A 15,707-nucleotide genomic window follows, 5' to 3' on the forward strand; every position below is an offset into this window, starting at 1 on the left:
CCTTTTATCAGAATCTTTATTTCCTCATGTCCAGAGCCCTTATGGGGTATCCTGAAGTCTTTACTTATGAAAATTGTTCAACCTCCCGTCAAATTCCGAGATTCCACAGTAATTGCTTTCGCCCAAATCGTTACACCCTTCGGTCTTTTTGCGAAATGAATCGAGAGAGAGAGTGTTAATTTCCTCTCTCGGCATGAGAGAGGAGCTTGGAACAATAAGCTCTCACGAGCGGCCCATCTCGTTAGGCCTGCGAGGCTGCCGATCCGCCCCAGCGAAGGATTGGTGAACAAGAGGCAGGCTGATACAACAGCATGGAGGAGGAGTTGAGTGTCAAGGCTACAAGAGAGGCAGTGCGCATGGTTTTAATCAAGGCGGGCAAGTGGAACATCATTTCAGGAGACCTACACTTGACCTAGGATTTGCAGTGATATGCTTAGCAATGCATGGCTGAAAAAAAAAAAAAAAACCTCACACCCGTTATGCTGTTATTAAAGCATTTCCAACATGGCAATCAAACATTGTGGCCAAAATATATTAATAGTGTGTACTGCATGGTATTCTACATACATTGTTGGAAATAAATTTTGTTTTTCTACTCCAGAAATTAAATCATAAGAAATTGAGGCAACCGACCCACATTGAACAGACACTCATAAATAACTTTGGGCTAGAAATATGATATTGAAAAGCCTTTAAATCTTCATAGAAGAAGAAAAAACCCCACAAGAGTTGGTTACATCATCTTCCTAAACTCTTCTGAGCGATGTAGTAAATAAAACAATTGAGCATTAATTTGTTCTCCAACTATTCTTCAACAATTTAACCTGATTAATATTGCATCAAAATTACAGATAACATGGGAGGCATAACATGTTTTACAGTATCAACATTTTGAGGTCTCAGCGGGGTCTTAAAAATGCCCATCAACTTATGATAGAAAATCTCAACAGAAACTCCATTGGCTGGAATGGCAATAATTTAAGATTTATAGATTCACTCTGATCCTTGTTCATAGCGACTTGACAACACCCTTCCTCATCCTGCTCCTATTTCGCTCTCCTAGCTGCTGACGCTTCCAAAGCTCTTAATTGGCCAGTCACCCGAGGAAAAAAAAAAAAAAGCCTCATGGGCTGGTGTCTGAGAACCTGATTACTTGAAGTGTGTGTGTGTTCATTTGTGTGTCTACATTGCATTGAAGTCATCATTTGCCATGGAAGGATGTTTTTATATCAACAATAATCATCAATAGTCATAAAATGCTTGTATGAGTGCACTCAAGCTTCACAGTAATTGATGTCTTATAATAGTTGATGTCCATCTTTGTAAATGGAGGCTACGGAAGAAAAAAAAAAAAAAAAGACAGCATTTTATTAACTCCTGGTTGTCTAGAAGACGCCATCACTTTTCTCCCCTCTCTCCTTTTGTCCTGCCATAAATAGCTCACAATCTATTTTAGTACAACAGGACTCTTGAGATCAAGCAAACGAAAAAATCTTGGAGTGAATTTTTAGGTGCGTATCCAAATGATAAAAGGGACATTTTCTGCTTGAAGTCAACTCAACGATGGCTTTGAGACAAGCTCCCAACTCCAAAGTTACGTAATACGGACTGGTGTTTTAAATGGTTAGTGCTGTCCACTTCTCAGTTAGAATCCCCGACGGCACAGTGTGGCTAATGTCTTTGTAATTGAATGGAGGCCAGATCCGCATCCCTTGGTGCGAGAGGGTGATTAAATCAAAATGAGAGGCGAAACACACAAGGGGTAAGAAAGGCGTAATTTGCAACGGCTGCTGACCAAGCACAGTTATAAAGTCATCCGACGATTTCCTGTATGGAGGGCAGCGGCAGGAAACGGAGTGAGAAAGGAAAGTGAGAATGTATCGCCGTTTTCCGAGCAAGTCGCTAGTAATCAGGTTACGCTCGCTTCGTGCTCGGAGGAGATCTTCTTGCTTTTGCTGCCATCCCTCATCATTAGCGGCTGCAGGCCAAGCTGCGAGCAACATGGCTATAGTGGAAGTAATGACTCGGGCTGGCTGCAAGAGGGCCTTTGTGTCCTTGCTTGCCAGTTTTCCTTAATGGGAAGGTAATGGGCAAAGAGGAAATTGGCCACGGGAGCCGGGAGACAGCTTTTGTTCTGTCAAGAGGTGACGAGTTAGCAAAGAGGAAGGTGGCTGAAGTGGAATTCCACCTCTGTGTTAGCGGCCACCCTCCATTGGCTTTTATTTCCTCTGTGCCAGGCCATCATGGTCTCCCCTTTAAGCTCTTGAAGTCACTCAAACTGAACAAGTGTGTGTGCTGTCCGGGAGAAAGGAGGATGAGATTTGGCTTATACGCAGTGGGGAAAATTAAACAAGATGTCAGTACAAAAAAAATAATAATCTCCAGCTTTATACGGGATCCTCCGAAGTACTCCAAACAATTTGGAGTCTATCCAAAATATCTCGAGAGACTTCCACAAAATGAGCATCTGAAGGATTAATGCGATATAGGTTTTGCTTTTTGGATTTTTTTTTTTTTTTTTTTGTCAAGCATAGAGCCACAAATGAAATTTAATGCAAAAAAATAAAAGCTAATGACTGGCACAAACTAACAAAATGGATTCCTGTTTTGTCTTTGTGCTCTTATTCTAGTGTCTGAATGTTAGAAACATTAAAATATTTGGCTGTATAGTTAGAAAAGGTTTTGATAATGAATGCTACATATTCATTTTGCATCATAACAGGATTACTTCATTCTTTATGATGTGAATAGTAAGAGAACCTCATCAAGGGCTAAACCAGCTTCTTTTAATCTGCTTTAAGAGTCAACTCCATAAATCTGGAACTGAAGAGGCCATGAAAAAGTGTTTCCCCCATTAAAAAATGTGACCTTTTGATGAAGCTATAGCTGAAGGGTGTAATAGATTGAATTGGCTTCTCCTTCCCTTTGGAATTCATCCCTTGAGTTATTTACAAAACCCTGAAAGCAACAAGACCTGAAATAGTCACTGTCATAATGAAGAAACATCTCTCTGCCTCCATGCTGACAGTTATGGTCTCATTTTCTTTTAAAGAGTCCAGTTTTATTTGTGAAAAGTGGCATTTATTGACAAATTGAGCAAAATAAAGTTTGCTGAGTGTTTATATTTTTTTCCTGTTATTGATTACACGCAGTTGTAATTATGGTGGCTTTGGAAAATGGAACAATACAGGAGTCCAACATTTCTATATGGTCTCACTATACTGTAATTGCTTGTTTCAGTCTGACCTTGCTGCTAATAATAGTTCATCTAATCCTGCATGTTTACAAATTTACCTTGAATTGAACACTTTTCACTGCTCCAATTCTATTACAAGTAGAAAAGACACAAAAAATGAGCAGAAAAACAAGGCTATCATTTGGCGCCATGTTATCTAATAGCTCAGAAGTCTCAAGAGGTTCCATGGAGCTTGAGAGGAAGCGAGGTGAGACGAGAGACTGTTGAAAAGAGCTGCGCACGCCGCAAAGGGTATCGCTCGACCCTTGGAGAGGCCGCGAGAGCACGTTAACACTCTCCTCAAACGTGTCACACAATCGGTGACAATGAAATGCAACTCAAACATGCAAATTCAAACCATATGGACGCTCACAAAAACATCTGTTCCTCCTACTGTAATCGAAAGCTTGATTTATGTGTCCGACATTGATTACCCGCTAAGACTGACATCGATGATGATAAAATGCATTTCTAGCTGACTGGTGGAATCGCATGTGCAGTACACTTTGATTTCGTAACGAGACACAAAAATACATGGCCATAATTAGAACCAAATTATGCACTGCAAATAAATGCGCAAGTAAGCAGAGTGGAAACATCAGCAAAATCCTACCAAATAACAACCTCATTAATAAAAAAAAATAAATAAAAAAAATCATTAGTCAAAAGCTATCCACAGGAGTAACACAAGTGGGAGGGGGGGAGGAGCCAACACTGTGTTTAACACTGCGGGCTACATCCTACACTGATGTCAACACTTCCTAGCTATAGTCCACCAATTCTTTTCAGCCACTGGATACCAGTGCATCCATATTCATGAACGGAAAATACATCACCTGGTGTAGGATGCCAGTTGCCCTAAGGCGAGTGCGTGTCCAGTACAAGTTGAAACTGACATGCTTTTTACATGCTCTGTGATCCCATGTTAATATTTAATGAGACGCGGCCGGTGTTTCGCGTTTCAGTGTATGTCTCTGAGGTCTACACGGATCCCAAACATAATTTTCCCATCAAGGTTGGAACGTTTCTGACTTTCCAGTTAGGGAATTAAATTAATTAAAAGTAGAGCAACCGAGTTTTGTGCTTGATAATACGAGTAGTAGTGTTTGTAATGTGCTATACAATGCTGGAGGAGTTTTGGCCTCATGGGCCACTGTTATGTCAAGGAAGAACTAATAATGCATGCTTAAAGTGATAATGTCTTCAATTTTCAGTGTTCAGAGATGTTAAATTATCAGACTTCAAAAAGCAATCACCTCGGAAATGGATGCTTCTTGCCAATGACAACAGTGGCAACACGCGCTGGCAAACAAACTGCTCAGCAAGATGCCACTACCAACCCAAACTGGCTGTTTGGCCATTTTAGTTTGGCACACAGTGGGAATCAGACCCCCCCTAATATCTGTACGTATTTGCTCAGCTGGCCTACAAAACAGCAGCCTGAACACCGCAAGGGTCCTTTTGTCGCCATCGACCCAAATCACAAACTGCAGTGCTGAAATAAGTCTCATAGGAAATTGTGTGTGTAATTTTTCTTCTTCTAAATCTAATAGGGGGACAATTAGAACTTGTGTGGTGGATGAAATTGCGCTTAATTATTCCTCGGTTAATGAATGTGTGCTCAATATAAAGATAAGCGGCATAAGCTCTATGTGGTAAAGTGTGTGGGGTTAGATAATAGTTTTTCTTTCCCAACAAGCTCGACTTCTTTCATTGCTGTTTCCAAACACCAAGAGTTGAAAGTTACTGTGGTCCTATTCAAATGTACATTTTGAGCTAGTTGGCTTTGTCCTCTTACTTTCAATTCAAGATTCCATTTCTGATCCTTTAGGTCCACTGTCATTGTTGTTCATGTTGAAATAATGAATATTACAAGTCAGAGTCACTTTTGCTTGTGGTATTTCCCATATTCACCGTGAGCATATATTGTAACCCCTCCTGAATTAATGCCAGTGCCCGAAAATGTCCTAATCATTAATAATAATAATAAAAAGCATATAAAATACCACTGCAACCTTTTGTGTAAACCAGGTGTTTGTTGGCATAAAAGAAAGCTCCCTGCCAAGCAAACACCCTGGTAACCTGAAGATAAGTACAGTGCTAGAGTCCAAGCAATTTATGAGTGGAAGGATTCACTTAAACGCAACCCTCAGGCACAGAAATAAATAAATGAATACATAGATTGAAAACATAGCGAGAAAGCCGATTAGTTTTTATTTATGGAGTTATAAATGCGACATCCTCGGTAAGCTCACTACTGTGACCGTCATTTAATTTATTTTTAATTACCGGGTCATCAGACACATTGGTAAGGATTAATTATTTAATGAGTCACTGGTACATGCTTCATGACTAGCGAGTTGACTGGTAGGATGTCCAAAGCATCAGGCGATATTTTCTGTAGTACTTATAGCAATTATTCAAATTAAAAGTATACAAAAATTAAAAAAAACACTCAGATTTATGATTAGTGAGGAGGGGTTATGAATATTGCCATGTTCATTTGACTTGCATATCTATATTTCATAACAGTAACTGTCTCACAACTATAAAATGAAATCAACCTATAATAATAATAAGAAGAAGAAACACTTTAAATGCACATAAGTCACAACCTGGCTAACAGAAAATTTGAACACATCCAAAATTTCTTTGCATCAAGAAAAACTGACCGTTTGCAACAGTTTGCAACATTTTAGGAACCCTGACAAAATACCAACAATCACTACATGTGCAAACACCCACGGCTCAGTGAGATACGGGCTTTACAGATTAAATAAGATTCAAAAGGAACTGATTAGCGAAGAGCAACGAACCCATCATGCTATGTCTCACGCTTGCAATTATGTGCACAGATGGGAGGATCACAATGAACGCTAGAACAGCTACAATGAAATCAGGTCATTTGTGCTTTAAGTACAAAAGAATGTTGCTCATGACAAAAACAGTTGGGATCATAAATAATGTGAGCTTTTCAAACTCAGGCTGCTGTATTTAGTCAGCAATAAGCTCATATGAAATTGTAGCAGATGCTTGTTTTAGTGAGAAATTACATCAGGCTAGTATGACACATGATTGGTATTTGCCAATCATTGGCAAAGAAATAATTTTTCTTAGTTTGTCGACAGCCTCCCTTCGAAACTCGTCTCAGCACGGGCCGACCCTTTGTGACAGTGATGTATGAGCCGTGTCGCAAACTCAGCAAATCCTCATTAGATCACTCCTCAACACCAGGTCAGGGTGTAATTTTCACTCACACATTACGCGTGCCACCAAGATTCTCCATTCATTGCGAGACGCGATCCTCATCAAGTTCATGAAAGGCAATTAACAGTGGCAGGAAATGTCAGTGAGGAAGAAAAAAAAAAACATCTCATTAGTGGTTTCATTGGATATGAAATGACTGCAATAAAATGAAGACAACATTTATAAATATCAGCAAGGCTTATCCCGAAGCCCTGCTGGATGTCAATTATTGGCTGTAATACTGTATAAGACTCACACAGCGAGAGTGTGTGTTTAATTGGAAACACTCTCGCCCTAATGAGTGACTATGCGAGTACCACTCTTCTAGCCTTCTGTCTGCTGAGCAGAAGAATCTGAATCATTTTTATTTGCTGTGTTTTAGTAGCTACTTGTGATTTTGCAAAAAAGCTAGATATATACATTTACGGTATCATGATGATCAAAAACAGAATTGGGCAGATAATCGGAGTGACACTGCTACAGCATTGAAAAAAAGTCATATTGAACAAGAGGTATAGAAAATGGATGGATGGACAGTTCTTCTAACACTTGTTTAAAAAAAAAAAATACCGTATTTTCCGCACTATAAGGCGCACCAAAACCTCCAATTTTCTCAAAAGCCGACAGTGCGCCTTATAATCCGGTGCGCCTTATATATGGACCAATATGGATTTGTGGATGAGGACTAATTTATTAAAGTAAGCTTTACATGTTTGCGTGTTGTGTGATATTAACGTTTGAGCAACGTTGAGTTATTGATATGTTGTTATTGTTTTCACTATTTCGAGTGTTACTATATTTGATTGAATTAACGTTTGAGCAACGTTGAGTTATTTATTCTATGCGCCTTATAATCCGCTGCGCCTTATATATGGACAAAGTTTTAAAATGAGCCATTCATTGAAGGTGCGCCTTATAATCCGGTGCGCCTTATAGTGCGGAAAATGCGGTACATTAAAACGCATTAAATTGTGTGAGAAGTGCAATCAAGTAAAATCCAATGAAATAGAGACGAGATCGTTAGCAACACTTTCATAGAATAAATTAGACATTTACAAGTTGTAAATGTCATTGGTTTTGATAGCCTTGCTGGCTCTAACAACCCACCACTGATGCATTAAAAATGACTTTAGAATGAGGGGGAAAAAAATGATTTCCCAACATCAGTGTGTACGTGTAAATTAAAAATATAACTAAAGCTCTTAGTCACCAAATATTTTCCTTAGGCTTCATCTGATGCCGGGATAATGCAGTGTGCCTCTTTTTTTGATGCCTCTCCCTGTACTCCTGTTCGAACTTTGACCCCTTGCCTCCTGCAGTCTCCCTTGGCTTCAAAGAGTAAGGTCACAGACAGTGGAGGGCACAGATGGGACATTGATCGCAGGGATGTGGATGCAAAAATACATAAATGCTGCATCTGCACAGCCAGCAAACAACTGCAGCTGTGCCCAAGTGAGGCTCGCAGAGCTTGCATGAATAAATCAGGAAGGTTCATAGTCTGTGCAGCAAGCAGATAGACAAGCTTCACACATTTAACAGTCAATGAGATACCGCATTGGATTTAAAGAGACTTTAACTGCACAACATTTTATGTAGTTTGTGCAAACATCGAACTTATTCATGCCTATCTTTAACCTTGAAAGTGTGAAACCAAAAACTTGTTTAATATTACTGTAAGCCACGATGACATTATGCACTTTACACTTCAACGTGGGAGAATTAAAAAAAAAAGTTCTCAAATGATGATTCGATTAAAATCTAATGCACATGAAAGTTTAATAAAAATTGTACCTAAATAAATATATTTGAAAACGAACAAAGTTGCAAGTTAAATACAACTGAATTTCACAAATTTAGCAAACGCAGTTGCCTCCATCTGTTATTCCGTTTTAAAGTAAGAAAGTAATACACCAGGGACAAAGATTTCAGCCCTTCGTGATGAAGGCTGGACTAATCCCTTCTCACTGGATAAGCTTGCATCCTTCATGGGGACAACTCAGGTTATTGTTAAGGTCACAAAAACAGCGAACTGCATTGAACTCATGGAAGAATGGCACAAATACATATCTCGCAAGTCAAACTCGGGTTCTAAAGTTGTTGTTTTTTTTAGGATGATGCCATTAGGGCTTCCTGCTTAAAGTCACTTCAAAAAAAGGCTTTGTCCCTGTTTGGTGATCAAATTTAATGGCCTGCAGAGGTTTGTGGCTCTAGTGAACATCTGTGAGTCTAACTGCGACAGCGCCAATAGAGGCAGCTTCTTGCTGTGGGCAAATTCAATGTCAAGGAGTACCCGAGGTACTGTGATTAAAAAGTTCAGGTGGAAATTGTGGTATATAAGCAGCCAAAATCAATTTCACGACTTACACTTGAAACTTCTACAGTTATGCAAGGTGGCCTTGGCAGCTATCACATTTGCTCCTTTCTAAATAGGTTGTTGTGAAGGCGGGGCATTGATAACGCTCCCATAAGAATGGTGATTTGTTATTTTACTGATTAGCGGAACATATTGTTTGTTGAGCCAATATTTAGTGCCGGAAAATTTGAGTTGATCCAACATAATACAAGTCCTAAGTGAGCAATCCAAAGGAGCCGTCTGCTCTTTACTGCACTGCTTTCTTTTGGTATGAAGCGTCACTGGCTGATGTGTAAACAAGGAGGCTTATTATCATATGGAGTGCTTGCCAACATCACACACACACACACACACACACACACACACACCCCCAAAGCTATGCAGTGTCATCTGTCAATACAAAATCAGTTATCGCCATGTGATACGTCGCCATCATAGTGGTGTTAAGTACTGGTGTGGATAATCACGCTTATCACAGTCTCAAGTCAACACATTGTGCAGTGACTTTTCATCGTCATAGTCTTGTGGATGTCTCGTTACTGTGGAGCGTCTCACGCGCTCTGGTATTTCCATCATCATAAGATAAAGTCTTATATGTAAGATGCCCCGGATGAGGGCGATGCATTGAGTTGTCAAACCTGAACTGTCCTGACACAAGTCATTGTTGATTTCACTGTTGTAGGGCAAAGACTCTAGGGCTGCAGATAAGACTGTTGCCATGGTCCTGAAGGAGATACCAAGTAAGGCGTCTTCAGAAGGCAAGCCCCTCCTCACGGTGACTACCAAGGTGGGCAGAACTATTTCAGAACATGCGCTCTGAGTGAATTGTACTCCTGTGTTGGTTGTACGGATGCAAAAAATATATATATATTGTTGTGATGTAGATGCTGGTGCTGAGGATCTCCATTTAATAACTTTAACGTTAAATTCTTGTATTCTCCTCCATGTAGAAGGTTGAATGACTTCTGGTCTGTTGTAGTCTTCGTTAAGGTGATGATAATCACGTGGACTTAGATTAATTGATGACGTCATGAATATTTTTATCTCATTCCGGGTGCCTTCTAATGCAAAATTGCTGACTCATCGATTAGTCATATTTTTCTATGAAAACTGAACAGTAAACATGGTTTTGGAAAATATGCAAATAAGCCGCATCACAGGTTTTTATTCTGAAGTCTCTGGTCCTAAATTTAGGCATCTTGAAGAAAAAATGCTGCAGTCCTTTATGTCAATATCTTCTTAGCCTGTTTCCAGGAGGGATTACCAACGGGGTCAAGATGCATTTCATCTCGCTAATCAAGTCTGATAAACCTCCTCATTAACTTTTAACATCTCATGAGAAGTGCATCAAAAAGTCTTCGCGAACACTCCACACACACATACACCTGTACTGACGGGGCTCATTGTATCCTGCTGCTTCTCTCCCTGATTGTTTAAAAAAAAAAATGTTTGCACGCTGCTTCATGTCATCTTGTATTTCTGTCTGATTCAATAACCTGTTTTATAGTCAATTGATTTCCTAATGTAATTTCTCATTGATCGGCTGTCACAACCAAGATAATGATGCTAACCGAGAGAAAAAGATTAACATACGGCTCTGCATTGTTGCTGAAGGATACACAAATCTCATTTGATTGCTTTGGGTGTCACCACTGAAGCCTAAAATGTTTACATGCCAGCAGTTGGTATGCTACCAAATGGGAAATAAATTATTCAGGTCGTAATTCAAATGAGAAGTGATAGTTATAACATATTGCAAAAATATAAATGTCCCAAGTGATTGTTTTGTTTGAATTGGTTGAAAAATATGCAAAGGTAAATTATTCTTAAATGACAATTTGTGCAAAACCTTTCAAACCAAATATGTCTCTTTTTATATATCTACAATGCAGTATACCGCCTTTGCTTAGTTTCCCATTCATGCTGAATGAAGCAGTTGTTTCAAGACAGTATTGTGTCAGAAAGCAGTTGGTTAATAATTTAAACTTGAACCAAGGCAAGCACGAAAAAACAATTACGGTGTTTGTATTTCTTCTTGGCTTAGCGGTGCAAATTTTTTTTTTAAAGGTCTTTAAAACACACACCACAGACACACACCAACACACAATAGGAATGCATGCTAGATCCACTAAATATTTTTTTTACAAATGTCTGAAAAAATAATGATGACGTTCCAATGTTTCATTTTGAAAGGGCATCGTGTCCTGGTGTGATGTCACTTAGCAAATGACAGAAGCTAAGTGACAGGCTAAGGCTCCTCGCGCCACATGTCAGGTCAAGTCAAGTCTATTTGAAAAGCGCATTACTGTGTAGATCTCGCTGGATTTTACTGAGTCAGGGGTGAGATCCTCGGACGCAACCTCCCAGAAAGCCTTCGCTTGTATTTGAGAAAAAACACGTCATTAAATTTGGCAGCAAGGTTACATAAACCTTCTCGCATGAAATGTTACATTACAATCATTATATTTCTTTACACCTCACAAAAACTGTCATATACGACTAACATTTGATCCCAAGTGACAAGCATCGATTAGCTGAGAATCGTGATTAATGAAGAAGCTAATCACGATTCTCCTCTCCTTAAATGGTGCACACAGATCCAAGCCTGCGGTAATTGCAACAAAATAAAAACATATGTCAAGAGTCAAGACTATTTCATAATTAAAGCACTCCCTTATGCGAGGTACACAAAACACATAAAAATGAAAAGAAGGGGTAGAAGAATAGAATCGTTATGATACATGTCATTAAGAATCCTTAACATGGTCAAACTCTGCAACATTCAAGGCATTTTTTTCCCGAAATGAATTCCTCCAAGAGTTAAGGCTTTGGAGAATTGGTTGCACGATGTCTATCAATAATATACGAACTAGGCCAACAGACATCTAAAAAGGTCACACCAGCAGGTATCCGGATCGCCAGCTGAGCTGTGTTACTACCGAGGCCTTTTCAGTCTCAAACTGATAATTCATTCTAAAGCTGGTTTAAAAAAAAAAAAAAAAAGTGAAAAATGAATATAAAGTGAAAACTAAATCCCATTAAGTTGTATTAAGGCATAAAATGAATAATCAGGATTGGCTACAACCCACTGGAGTTTAAAGATGACCGATTTTGAGCCATCCTAAAGACTGAATTATTAAATACAAGCTAAAGATAAAACAACTGAATGAAACCGGCTGTAAAAGCCTCCAAGTTCCACCCGATAGCTTTACGTCTTTACTGAACTTTCCTTTTATGTAACCTATTCCAAGCTCACCTTGAAGGATCTGACAAAGTTCATGCCATTCCCTTGACAGCAACATCTAAAAGGATCTCTTGAGTAAAGCCCGAGCGATTCAATTAGAAGAAGTTTGCCATTACATAATTTACTAGATCACTCCTTAAAGTTCTTGTCGACTAATTGCTTTGCATAGAGACACAAAGACATACACCATGAAAATGCAACAATAGTAAATGCTAATCTCCATGTAGAGATAGTTGGGGTGCTTACAACTTTTAATTGGTGTTTGTATGAAACTTGTGCACAAAAGAACTCCCCAGACTAATATGGACAAACTTCTCTCCTCATTTTCCAGATGTTTAGCTAGAGGGAATGACCAGTACTATTTTTTTTTTTCCCCCAGACAGCCATGGAGACTAATAGGTCCTGCACCACATACTGTAGAGAGAAACTGCAGCATCTGTCAACATCTCAATATTGTCCAAATCAGAACTGATGTTGAGAATGGAAATGTCTGCATGTGGGTCTTTTGCTGACCTTCAAACAGTCACAACACTGTAAACATCACTCTGACAGCAGGCAAACCGACATATACAAACGTATTTACATTACCAGGGGACAAAAAAGAAAGGGGTGGGGGAGCAAAAAAAAAAAATGGAGGGTCCAGCAAAAGTAGTTCTGTCATCCCTGGCAACGCACCTCATTTAGTTGTTTATTTGGAACTGCTTATTTCACCTACTGCTACTGTCAAAGAGCCAAAACCAGCTCAGATTCACAGCGAGTTTAAATTAACTAGCATAAATAGACTGCAGCTTGGGGAGCCATACCTCTGAGCAATTATAACCACACATAAAGACAATTAGAGTTTTACTGATGTTTTTTTTCCCCCCCGCTCCATTTATTTTCTTTAACAAAAAAAGCTTCACTGGGAAAAACACAGCCTACCACATTAATACTACCCACTCATTATAATGTAGCCGTTGGATTATTCTTGCTATGATCACATTTAATTAAGCTTGATACGCTTTGGAATGACTCACTGTTTTCGGAAAAGGTCAATATTCAATTATTAATAGCCTAACCTGCAGTCACATTCAATTAAACATAGCCAAACAAACTTTCAGTCAGTCAATAAACATGGAGCACAACAACCCTTTGTTAATTGCATCACAATTTGCGTACGAGACATCCTGCAAAATGAAACTTTTGTTCTAATACAGCACAAAGTGAAATTACCCGTGCTGGCTTAGCAAATTTGCAGCACAAAAAATAATCATATTGTAATTTTCCAAGCACCAAAAGCTTGCTTTTCAAATGTGCATAAAACTAATTGTCAAGATTCACAATATTAGGTGTCATGTAAAAACAGCCACCCATTTAATTAAAATTCCACATGCAAATACAGCCCTGAGGGCACCAACACAGCAAATGTCAAGTTTCCTTGCTGCCAAACACACAATGCTAGACACCAATGCTGCTTACCTTTCCTCCAGGACACAATTGGCTTGTAGCTTCCAAATTATGAAGCGCCGATTCAGCCTTGGAGCGTCCAAAGCATTGGAAAGATACTGATGGAAAAAAAATGATTAGCATTTATATGGTTTAGGAAGAGAGAGGAGCAATGTTGGGTACTTGTTTGGGGCACATCCAGCGGCTCTGATAAAGCCGAGCCCGTTTGGCAACTAGTGTGTGCATAATACGTGTCGTTAAAAGCTGATTGGAGATTGACGAATATTGACTTTTACAACTTAAAAAATACCCAGAGACTGTTATTTATATTTTTGTGAATTTCAGGAGTAAAGATTTACATTTGAACCTCAGTTTCTCTTTAACTTTCTTCATTTAAGAGTGATTGGATTAATTTCCCTTCCATGTTGCTTTTATATTAATTGCTAAAATCTCCTCTTGACATTTTCTTCTACTTAATTCTTTTTATACAACAAAGTTTGAGGTCAAACAGTAGTGAACTGTGATTAAAGGTTTTCATTACTTTTCTTGCAACAATGTAACTATATTAAACTCTTGTATTATTCAACAGAATTTTCCTTAAAGGCAAGATTCTGTTTGTGGTAAACTACTCATTCATCAGAATCAATAAAAAAAAAATTCAACCTGAATAAATTAATATGAGTGCAAAAATGGCTTTGAATAAAATATTCATATTGTATTAGCGTTGAATACCAGTTCCTGTAAAAAAAATCATCAAAATGTTCCACAACAATTTACGATAAATTAATTACTTTCCGCTTCTTGTCACAGCAGTTGATTCTTTAGCCTGTTTTTGTTTTGTCCTTCCAGTTGGTGAGTGAGCAACAAGAAAGTCGCCCGCTACTGAGTCCATCCATTGACGATTTTCTCTGCGAGACCAAGTGTGATGGGCTTTCTCGCCCAGTGACTTCCAACACAGCAGGTACAACACACAAAATTCATTTTTATTTATTTTTGGGAAAAAAAATAATAAAACAACACTTATCAGGGCTGTCCAAATGAAATTAACCAACAAATATTTAAATGTGTCATGTATAAAATATATATTTTTTAAAAAGCAGCAACTTAAAAGTAGCTCCTGTCGGGAATACTTTTTTTTTCTAATATCAATAGTCCACATAGAATGGACAGTAGATTGTAAAGTATTTTTTCATGGATTTAAAAAGGCACCAAACTGTTTTCTATCCTATTATGCAAAACTGGCATCCTCCCACAGTTTTGATATGTGCCAGTGGAGTGGATTTAGGTGTGATCCTTTGTCAACCTGTCACGCAAAGTGATGGACTGAAGAAGCAGTGAATAATGCTGAGCAGGAGTAAGCAAGCGAAGAAAAAGCAATGCAGAATTTTAATGACAAGCTCAGATATATGTATGCAAATCCACAAGCGGATCTTTTGCGCGTTTCTTTTTTTCCTTTTATAGATGCTGGAGAAATTTCAAGTTTAGCTTCATGGGTCACTGATTACGTAGTGGTTCATGAAGCTGACTGTCATGCATCGTTCAAGTTAGTGTCTGCGCTCGATCCAGATTGCAGTCAGCTCTTTGCTCAGTCGGCCACACAAAAATTGGCTTCATCCTTAACTGCAAGCACGAGCAAGAGATAGATGGATGGACAGTCATCTTGTCCTGGGAGGAGGCAATGTCATGTAAACAAAGCTCCTCAATGCTGTGCATGTCTGTTTCCTTAAAGTGATTTATTCAAGAGAAGCTTCTCATCACCCTTCATCCTCTCTCCATGATACTCACCCTCATATATTTTGTCCTCTTGTCAGCACTTTCCTGCTTCAGTTGTCATGCGTATGTGGTATTAGCGTAAGAGCAGACCATAATTCAATAAAACTAAATTCATTATGTCAAGACTTGTATTGCTGTTTGACAAAACAAATAGTTGTCATCGTTCTCTATTGGCTTTAGTTCAGTTCATTTCTGGGTAGTCAGGAGGTCTGTGCATACTTTTGTCTGGGCTTGGGGTGGAAATTCAAAGCAGGGATGCCCAGACACATTTGCATGCCTGAAACCTTGCAGCTTGTGAAAGTCTGTCTCTCATAATACAAGCGAGAACAAATCTAAATAAAAAAGCAAATTTATGCTCGTCTAATTAAACCAGCTGCCATATTTTCCAAAAGAATTCCAAGGAGAAAAAAAAAGGAAATAAAGAAACCTAA

General features: G+C 38.8%; 1 protein-coding gene across 3 annotated transcripts in view; it reads left to right on the plus strand.

The window, feature by feature from the left end:
• Positions 1-15,707, plus strand: part of pex5la (peroxisomal biogenesis factor 5-like a) — a 43,426-nt gene that overhangs the window by 11,879 nt on the left and 15,840 nt on the right. For 2 of the 3 annotated variants that reach the window (XM_037248864.1, XM_037248865.1), the window contains exons 2-3: positions 9,517-9,621; positions 14,353-14,464. In XM_037248864.1, the coding sequence (XP_037104759.1) occupies positions 9,517-9,621; positions 14,353-14,464 (217 nt within the window). The remainder of the gene's footprint in view (positions 1-9,516; positions 9,622-14,352; positions 14,465-15,707) is intronic. The other variant, XM_037248867.1, reaches the window with a different exon arrangement.

This window comes from Syngnathus acus, chromosome 4 (genome assembly GCF_901709675.1).
Source record: "Syngnathus acus chromosome 4, fSynAcu1.2, whole genome shotgun sequence".
In the NCBI taxonomy this organism is placed as follows: Eukaryota; Metazoa; Chordata; class Actinopteri; order Syngnathiformes; family Syngnathidae; genus Syngnathus; species Syngnathus acus.